The 10122-nt window shown below is 45.8% G+C and overlaps 1 protein-coding gene across 1 annotated transcript; it reads right to left on the bottom strand.

Moving 5' to 3' along the window:
- Window positions 1–746: 746 nt before the first annotated feature.
- On the bottom strand, window positions 747–9823 carry LOC104988781 (pregnancy-associated glycoprotein 1-like). The gene is made up of 9 exons (XM_010840233.1): window positions 9689–9823; window positions 8339–8489; window positions 7245–7362; window positions 7028–7146; window positions 5642–5835; window positions 4599–4715; window positions 2764–2905; window positions 2578–2676; window positions 747–896 (listed from the first exon to the last, which is right to left on the bottom strand). The coding sequence occupies exons 1-9, from the start codon at window positions 9754–9756 to the stop codon at window positions 747–749; spliced, it is 1158 nt and encodes a 385-aa protein (XP_010838535.1). The 5' UTR covers window positions 9757–9823.
- Window positions 9824–10122: the final 299 nt, after the last annotated feature.

The following is a 10122-nucleotide window of genomic DNA, read 5'->3' on the forward strand; positions in this document are numbered from 1 at the left end:
AAACACTTCCATGGCCTAGACCATCTGCCAGTCGCTATCCTTGGGGCTGCCTCTCCCCAGCTTCAGTCATGTAGTTCTGGAAGAAATTGACAATCATGTGTGCTGCTGTGTCTGGTCCAATGACCATATAGAGCCAATCATAGGACCCCATGGCCCTGCCAGGATGGCTGATCTCGGGCTGTACATGTGAATTGAGGTGTATCATTCAGAGAATACCCTTGAACTCTAATGGCTCCCAGCTTCTTTCTTTACTAGAAGATGCATTCAGGATATAAAACCCTAGGGAATGTAGCTTGGACTCCCTCAGTAGGTGTAGAAGCCTTAAGGAAGAAAGTTGTCAGCTAAGACCATCAAAGAAGAGGGAAGGGAAAGTCCGAGGGAGAGAAAGAGAAAACTGATGACTTCTGATTTCTTGGGTCCAGTCACAGAGATCTTTTTATTTGCTCTGATTCATGTGTCCTGGATTCCCAGGATCATTTCAATGAGTCTCCCTTTTCCTTGAAGGCAGGTGGAGTAGGGCTTCTCTCAATTTTGATTCAGACTTGGTTCTAGACCCTTCACTCCCAGACACAAACAGAGGCAACCCTTTGTTTCAGCACCATTAAGAGTGAGACCCTTTATTCTTTACTGAGAATAGGGTGTGCAGACCACCAAACACAGTTCACCTGCATCCTGGGAGCAGTGCCCAAGAGTGAGTGAGTGTGTGTTAGGAGCGGCCTTATTGATTCCTGAACCACTCCAAGCATTTATACTGCCCGTGCCAGGCCAATCCTGTCATTTCCTCGATCAAAGACTGAGAAATACAGCCTCAGGAAGACGTCACCCAGCATCCAGAACTCTGTAGTTGGACTCAATGGGATCTCTTTAAAGGTGCTATAGCAACGGCGTCTAGAATCCTGGGGGAATCAGATATACACACCAGTCAGCATGAGCCCTTGGTGACTCCCCCCAAAATCCAGACCCAGCACAATTCTTTGTTTTATTTCCCTCTTTTGGTAAGTATCAAGGGGTTTTCTCAGCAGCAGGGGATATGAGAGTTCATCAACCAAAGAGGTCCAAGACATGAGGTTGCCGTGAGGAAGGGTAGGGGGTAGGGGAGGAGTGGTAGTTGGGAAACAGAGGAATGAAAAACAACAAAGTCCTACTGTAGAGCACAAGAAATTATTTTCAACATTCAGTGATAAATCACATGAAAAAGAGTAAGAAAATATATATTTTTGTGTGTATAACTGAATCACATTGCTGTGCAGCAGAACTTAATGCCACAATGAAGATTAGCCATATTTCAATATAATTTTTTCGAAAAGAACAAGTGTGTCCCTAGCTCTCCTCACTCCCTATTTCTTTCCTTCTGACTCTTGTTCCTTGTTTTCTCTGAAGAGAATGCTGGTTCTCCTCCTACAACCCCACAATCTGTCCTTTATTTAAAAACTTTATTTTGTATTGGAGTATAGCTGATTAACAATATTCTGAGTTTCAGGTGGACAGTAAAGGGACTCAACCATATGTATCCGGGTATTCTGGTCCCAAAGACACCCCTCACATCCAGGCTGTCATATAACTGAGCGGAGTTCCCTGTGCTACACAGCAACTTGTTGTTGGTTATCCATCTTAAATAGAGCAGTACCCACAACAATTTCTTGAAACTTTAGCTAAGGAACTCTGTAAAGCCTCCTTCAGTCCACACTCACTCTCTCTGGCCACTCCAGGCTTGGTTGGGTAAAGTACTCTTGTACCCCATCCCCACTGGTCAGTCCATAGCCCTCATCTCCCCTAGTAAGTCCCCAGTGCCCCAGTGCAGATCATCTTGAGATTCTATTTGCATGGAATCCAGTGCAGTTGTGCTTAGAATCAAGCAACCCTCCATATGGCTCAATGAGTTTCTGGTTTTAGAATTCCTGAAATTCCCTCTTCCTCAAAGCCTTCTTTGAGCCCATCAGCCTGCTATGAACTCCCACTTGGAGCTGACATGATGCCTCCGCCCTGTGCTGGGGCTGAGCAGTCACTGTTCACCCTTTATTCACATTATCATCCAACCTCCCCAGAGGGGTTGGGTACCCCAACTCACAAAGGAGGCACCTGGCCGGAGCAAGGGGAAGATACAGGCAAGAACTAGCCTGACCATGTAATTTATCATCCAAACCAGGAAAACTCTGAGAAGGGAAGGGAGCCTTTTAACTTATGCTGGGACATCACACTGGGACTGTCCCCAGCCATTCTCCTTGTAACATGGCCTATTTCAGGGACTGCTAGTGCTGAGTTTCATGTTCATGCACCTCTGAGTTCAGATTGAATTGAAGCTCTTTGAGGACTGAGGACCTCAGTGTTCCCCTCTCCCTGACTCCCACCATGCCATATGGTGTGGCATCTCCACATTTATTTCAGGAAGATCAGTGTCCCAAACGGCCCTTTACTTTCAAGTGTTTGGTTTTGTGGGAGGCACTGGCCCAGCCACAGGGCTCAGCAGCATCTGCAATGGTTTGACATGGCCTCCAGAGGGTACCCTCCTCCCAGCAGTAGCCCAAGGGTTCCTGCAAGCTCCAGTTTGAGAACCAACCCTCAGTATTGTCCCCTCACCTTGAGGATGTAGGCTCGACCTGGCACTGGGTAGTTGATGCCGTTGATGGTGAAGGTAATAGAGGGCAGTGTATTGACCGCAGAACATGAAACATAGTGCTGTTAGAGAGAGAGGGTAAGAGGTTGGCCCTGGTGACCCTTGTTGTGTGTGGAGACTGGGAGTGACCCTGGGGCATGACCCTTCACCTTGGAACGCCATGGCTTGGCCCTGATGAGCTTCTGCATGTTATCAACCAGTAGTTTTGGGCCTTCGATGAATGCTGTCCCAATGTCAACAAAGGCCACGCAGCCTCCAGAACAAGCAATAACCTTTCTTTCAATGGAGATGCTGAGAGACAAAGGAATAAAGTGGGCAACAAGGTCACTCTGAGCCTCCCCAGAGTTGTTCCCTTCCCTACTGTCTCCTAAACAGCCCTTCATCTCTTGCCCTCTTTTCCTTTGCTATCGACACAGTAACTTTCTTGACATCCTTGAATGTAGTACTTGAATACACCAGGATCTTTTGTACCTTGACACAAGCTGGTCTTCTTTCCTAGAAGACCACTGCACTTTGACTATGAAATTTCTTCTCATCTTCCAGATTCCAGCTTAATTTTATTGTTTTCAGGAAGCCTTTGCCCTGGTGTTTATAAGTCTCCTGTCTTAGTCACTCTCTGTAGACCCTTCCTCATGTCTGATGCTGTTATTGCTGCTAACTCACTTCAGTCATATCCAACTCTGTGCGACCTCATAGAGGGCAGTACACCAGGCTCTGCCGTCCCTGGGTTTGTCCAGGCAAGAGTACTGGAGTGAGTTGTTATTGCCTTCTCCTCCTCATGTCTAGCACGTACCAAAGTCACAATTCACTATGTGGGTGAGTCACTTCATGTACATCTGCCTTCTTAGATGTGAGGGCGAGTTTTATTCTCCTTTTCTCCCTAAAGTGCCTGTCACACATTGGATGTCCAATGCTTGTCTGTTCAATGAGTGAATGAAAACTTAGAAAACAATAAGTAACTTCTAGAGAGCTGTACCTGGTGGGGAACAAATAATGGGTCGCACACAGAGTGAAGATGGAGATTCACAGGGGCAGCAGATTCTCATAGTAGGGGCAGAGAGGGGCTCCTCTTAGAGAGGGTGTCTACCAGCAGTGTTCCTACAACCAGCTCAGACCCTGAGATCCTGGCCAGGAAATACATGACTAGCCAATAGAAACTCCAAAGGACAGGTCAACTTTTGTCTGAGGGTATCACACAGAATCCTATCAATTATGCCTCTTGTCCTCAGGTCACTCCTGGATCCAACCTTTCTGATCCTCTGTAATAGCCCCTGTCCCACTGTGTGCCCAAGAACTTGACGTGTCTTTTCTATTAATTGCTTTCACGTCTTAAGACTGCAGGCAACCTCTCTCCACTGCTGGGTAGCTGCTCCCTAAGAAGACCACTTTTCCCCATTTTCTCAGGACAGTCCCTGTTTTTTAATTGACATTTATCTGTACTGAGAATGGATCTGTACTGAGAATTTCCTATGTCCTAGGTAGCCATGGACAGTCGGTCATCTTACCATAACTCTGTTCAGGCTGGAGATATTCTCCCTGATCCTCTGTTCACCACACTGCAGAGTCCTCTAACCATGCTCCCCACCTCAAAGGGCAGTGGGTGAAGCTTTCTCCCAGCTACACAGACCTCTCTGGTGCCTTTTAGGACCCTGATCTGAGTAATGCCCAGAAGGCCTGGGGATTATGAACCCATGGGTTGTTTGTGTATCTCTGTGCTTGTGTGTTTGTTTGTATGTGTGTGTGCATGTTTCTTTGTGTGTGCTTGTGTGTCTCTGACTAGCTATGCATGATTTTATGTGTTGCTGTGTATGTTTTTATGCATCTGCTTGTGTGTTTCCATGTTTCTGTGTGTCTGTCTGTGTCGTTGTGGGTGGTGTATATCTGTGTGACTGTGTGTCTGAGAATGCATTTGTGTGTGTCTGCCTGTGTCCATGTACAGTAGTGGGAGCATCACTTGGGCTGACCCTCAGAGGGAGAGGCTTACCTGTCCATGTGTATAATCCAGTTTCCCGCTTGGATCAATGGTACCCAGTTGAGCTTTCCCTTGTAATAGCGGTGGTCCACCCCACCAAACATCACCACACTGCCCTCCTGCTCATCTCTGTAGAGAGAAAAAAGGGAGCGATCCTTGGAGGACAGTAACAACAGCACTGCCTGAGAGCTGTGCTTGCCCACCCACCAAGGCCCTAATAAGGTCCCCATGTGCAGATGCAGAAATCGAGTCTAGGAAAGATTGAGATCCAGACTGAAGTCTGTTACTGGCTAATGAGTGGCACAGAGGAGGTTAAAAAGTGAATCACTTGGCTGGGCTCCACCCACTCTGTCTTCTGAAGACGCCCTGGACCTCGAGCGACCTGAGTGCTCAGACACCCTCAGAGGACAGGGTGCTGAAGTGTTTTGGCTTTCCCCTTGTCCACCTTGTCATTTTTCAGGAAAATCAGGCCTGGGAGTTCTAAGGGTATGTGTTCAGGTCACCCAGCGTCATTGGCTCCAATGGCCTGTGATTTTTACTTTCTAAAGGGCCCCAAACTCAGAAGGGACACAACCTCTGCTCTCCCTGTCTTGAAATGCCTCATATTTCTTGAACAAGGGGTCCCACATTTTTCTGTCCCACACTTTTGTTTCTCACTGGCTCCCACAAATCTGATAGCTGGTCCTGGGTCCCAGTGAAATGCTAATGAGGAAGGAAAGATATCCACCATCCTTCTCCTTTCTTCCTTCTATAATTCATAAGCAAATCCTAAAGCCTTTTACTTAAACTTGTTTCCTGTTGCCTTCCATTAGCCTGTCTCCTCACTCACCCCCCTAGACCAAGTTACTGGTCTTGAGCCTAGGAGTAGGCTTGTGTTCCAATAAACTTTTATTTCTAAAAGCCAGGGGTGAAGCCAGGTAGGGTCCTGGGTCCATAGTTATCCTGGGTTAGATTATCTCTCAGGATACTTCTTTATCGAGTGTTCTATAATTTTTGTGTAACTGAAAGCATCCTACAGCTAATTTGGTGAAAGGGATTGTCCATCTCACACTTACTTGCTCAAGTAGAAGGCAAAAACAGGCTCAGAAATGGCACCTTGATTCTTCAGCTTGTCAAAGATGGGGATTGCTCCAGAAGAAGATACGTTGGGGTAGTTCAAGCCCAAGATGCCATCAAAAGGTATATGCTCAAGCCCGTATTCTGCCATGCTTAGACTGAACGGCTGGTCAGTGCTTACAAGGTCCCCAATCTGTGGGAAAGAAGAGTGTTCCCACTTACAGATACATAAAGTGGGGCTAGGACTGGGCTGGGATGCATTGCCATTAGATCCTCAGAGAAGAATTGAGGCTGGGCTCTGTCTTCAGTGCCTGACAGACAGTGAGATCAAGCTGGGAGGATAATTGGGGTTCCATTTGAGAGAGGCTGTGAATTTTATAACATCTGCCCCTCTGAAAAATGCCACTTGAGTGAGTCATTTTGGCCTCGTGGCTTCTGTACAGGTGGGGCAACCAAGAGTCACGCCAGGTCCCATTGGTGACACATTATGGACAAAACAATTGAGAGCAAGATAGCCTTCTCTTTGACATCACTGTGACCTAAGGACAGGAATGGACTGCATTTTCTGTAATGTACTGTGGATTCTGCATCTGTCCAGGAAGACAGAAGCTGAAAACACAATCTTGCTTGCAAGGTTCTATGAAATTACTGCCTGCAGAAATCACTTTTGGGGATATGTGTATATTTATCTGAGTGTGTATGAGAGAGAAAAGAGAGAGCACAACTATTCAAGTATTTTGGGGGAGGCAGGCCATAGGTTTTTTAGACTCTCAAAGGTCCTCTAGAGTGAGAAATCATTTATCAGACCCCTTGACTTCTCAGGCCACCAGTTTCCCACTCTGGATACCTGAAGCCATTGACCGCACTGAGGGTCCTCAGATGAGTTTTATCCTGTCCACAAACACCCCACAGCAAATTCAGTCCTGAAAAGCCAGCCTAGCTCCAACTTTTGCCACACATGTACCATCAGGAAGACCTTGCTATCTGCACCTCAGTTTCCTCATATGTCTCATGAGCTAATCAGAGTAACTGCTGTGTGGCATTGTTGCAGATTAAACCAGTTATCACCTGAAAGTGCCTGGAACAGTCTGTGAATATAAAAGTGGGTGCTTTTATCCTTTTTTCTCGCTCCCAGCAAAATGAACCTTGAACTGCTCATGGGCAGAGGAGCTGCAAATCCACACCTCAAACCACTCTCTGGATTAGCTAATCTGCTTGTGTGTCACCATGGGCACTGCCTCCCCAGAGACATGATCCTGTGGATAAGATGGCCAATATCTATGGGAGTTAGGCTAGGAAGGGTCCTATCAGATGGTCCTGCATCTGTTTTTCAAGCAGTGGTCACTCCCTAGCCAGTCCTGACTCAGCATATGTTACACTGTTACCCGAACTGTGTCATGAGCAACAACTCCTTTAATTCTCCCAGATCCATAGGTGATGCTGAAGGTCTTATTGGTAAGCCGGAAGGTGGAAGACTGAAGATGTCTGAATCTAACGTGTTTAGCTGTAGACACAAGAGATGAGTGTCATCAGGTGCCAAGGATGGAAACAGGGCGGCAGCACAAGTGAAGGATGGTCCGGGTATGGGGTGTCTGTACTCACAACAGGCTGGGCTGGTGCAAAAGTCAGAGGGCACCCACAAGTCAGATGAGCCTGTGTCAAGGAAAACCTGGAACTCCTGAGGGGGTGTTCCAATGGTGATATTAGCCAGGTAGACCAACTACAGGGAGAAGGAGGGAGTGGGTTAGTGCAGAACTGGCTACCCTCTATTCCCTAACTGCTGCCTCCCTCTGGGTGTCACATATCTCTTAAGATCACTTTCTAACCACCGTGCAGGTCACAGGCTTTGGTCACAGTGGTATCTGCATTTGATATATTTTTTCCTGTGCTACACTGTATGCAGGATATTGACTCTATGACCAGGCTTTGAAGTGGTTCGTCCTGTATGGGAATCCCATAGGCATAAACACTGGGCCTCCACGACAGCTGGACACCCAGGGAAGTCCTGGTGCCTTCATTTGAGCAGCTCTGTAGTCTCTTCAAACCCAGCCTTAGCACCCGCGTTTCCAGGAGGTCCTTCTTGATCAACCCCAGCCACTCCCTCCAAACTCAGACCACATCCAATCAACACCACACAGGTGACCCTTTCATTTGACATGTATTTACTCTTTGTCTATCTCTCAGGTTGGCATGGGCATTCTTGAAGTTAAAATAAGCCCTTTGTCTAATCTAAAAACAGTAACCACAGTGATTCTTATGTCCATACACGGAATTCAGGTTCAGTAACTTTTTAGTGCTGTCATTCTTGCATCTGTGAAAACTGAATTCCTCTGCCTGGGGATTCACAGTTGCTCTGCAGTTGGTTCTACCTTTTGATCAGTGATGGTTCACTCTTCATCTGTAACTGAGTGGCTCACTTAGTTCAGAAGGAACAATCACCCTCAAACAAATGACACATTTTTGACACAGAAATGGATATTTACCTGCCACCTGGTAATTGCCATGCCCAGTCACAAAGACCAAGAGTTTAGGATGACAGTGCCTTCTCCTCTGGTTGGGGGTCCCTGTTTTCCAGTGTCTCTGCCTCCTGCAGGAACCTCATCCACATCATCCCACCTGGCACCTCCAGATAAGCCCCAGTGCTAGGCTAGAGCATCAGGGGGCACTGTGGAGCACCATCCCCCCAAAATACTCACATCCCTGATGTTTCTCAGCGGGTGAGTAGTTAGATTTGAGCCACGAAAAGAAATCTGGGACAGTCTGTAAGCATGTTCCTTCAGGAAATTGTTCAGCATGTTTTTTCCACCGAGGGCTTTTCTCATGGTCTTCACTCTCCTTAGAGGTATTCTTTCACCGAGCATTTGACACAGAAAACAAAGAAGATGCTACAATTAGCTGTCAGTGTTAAGATATAACTGTCATTGTAACGGCCCTGTGTATTTTCTAATCATTTTTATGAAGCACATTATTTTCAGAATTTTATGCATATACCATGGCAAAGACATAGATTTCAATACAGGTTCTGTTCTGCAATCTTAGGTAAGCCATATGACCATGTGGTGTCTCAGTCTCCCTTTTGGTAAAAGGGTAGAATGTAACAATACAAACCCTCCAAATAGGATATCTTGGGGATAAGTGAAGTGATGTATATAAAGTGAAAGTGAAAGTGAAGTCATTCAGTCGTGTCCGACTTCTTGAAACCACATGAACTATAGCCTACTAGGCTCCTCCATCCATGGGATTTTCCAGGCAAGAATACTGGAGTGCATTGCCATTTCCTTCTCCAGGGGATCTTCCAGTCTCAACAATGACACCCATTAGCATTGCTATTGCCATCTCACTCATTCCTTCTCATAGAATCTCAAAGAAGGAGGTAGAAGGGGGGCTCATCCTCTTTTACAAGGGAGCAATTTGAAATGCAAGAGGTTTGGTGAGTTGGCTGTGGTCACACTGCTTGTCAGATATAAAACAGTGTATATAAAACAGTGTATCTTTCTCCAAGTTGTCAGAGAAGAGAGAGTTGAAAGAAGAATCCAAGATATAGGGAAAAAGTAAGGGAAATTCAGAGGCTTGAGAAAGAAGTAAGAGTCAAATGAAAAGTTAAAAGAAAACAACACAAAGAGAAATACACTCCCAGTGACTTCCAAAGAGATGGAGAGATAAATGACAGTGATACAGAGATGCAGACATAGGCATATACACACTGAAGTAGATAGGGAAAAAAGAGGACATGTTGAATAAAATGTAGAAAGTGCTATTCCACAGGACCACATCGACATCTGCATACACTGTGCACTGAACTGTTACAAGGAGTTGCATTTTCAATAGGTCTTGACATGACTGGACTGTAAGATTTTTGCAACCCAACGAAGACTTTGGGATCCACAGTTCCTATAGAAAGTTACTTATCAATAAGTAAGAGTTGAGCTTTAAGACTCTTAGAGAAATATTCCATTCCCTTCTAAACCTGATCAGTGGAAGAATAATCAGATGAAAAGTAAAATTTGAAAAAGGAATATGATGCAACTTACAGTCCCCATACTTACTTGACTATGCACTCTGAGAAGGCCACAAGTCCGAGGACCACAAGCCACTTCATGCTTCTTTCCTGCATCCAAGTACTCAGGGAAGTTTGGGTTCTTAGAATGTAGTGGTGACCAGGAGCCCCTAGTTATATATGCTCTGACCTACCCTAGTATTCCCCTTTAGGCCACTAAAAGATCTGAAAACACACACACACACACACATAGCTCTTGATTAAATCTTTACCTTCATCAGAGTCCTTGGTCAGTGGCCTTTGAAGCTTCTCAGAATACAGGGAATTGAACTGTAATCTCTTCCTTGAAGCTTGGCTGGAAAATCAAACTGATCTTCATGGACATCTAAGAAGACAGAGAACCTTGCCTACATGGAGAAAAAACTGCTGAGAACACCATGAAAATGGATACTAGGGGCCATGCTCAGCATTCGTGGTTTCATG

This window comes from Bison bison, unplaced genomic scaffold (assembly GCF_000754665.1).
Source record: "Bison bison bison isolate TAMUID 2011002044 unplaced genomic scaffold, Bison_UMD1.0 scf7180017864142, whole genome shotgun sequence".
Classification (NCBI taxonomy): Eukaryota; Metazoa; Chordata; class Mammalia; order Artiodactyla; family Bovidae; genus Bison; species Bison bison.

Excerpts from the sequence above, each read along its gene's own strand:
- LOC104988781 (XM_010840233.1), bottom strand. The coding sequence starts at position 9,756 with ATGCAGGAAAGAAGCATGAAGTGGCTTGTGGTCCTCGGACTTGTGGCC. Across the intron at positions 7,363-8,338 it reads CGCTGAGAAACATCAGGGAT|TTGGTCTACCTGGCTAATAT; the intron begins GTGAGTATTTTG and ends TTCTCCCTGTAG. Across the intron at positions 7,147-7,244 it reads TTGCACCAGCCCAGCCTGTT|CTAAACACGTTAGATTCAGA; the intron begins GTGAGTACAGAC and ends TTGTGTCTACAG.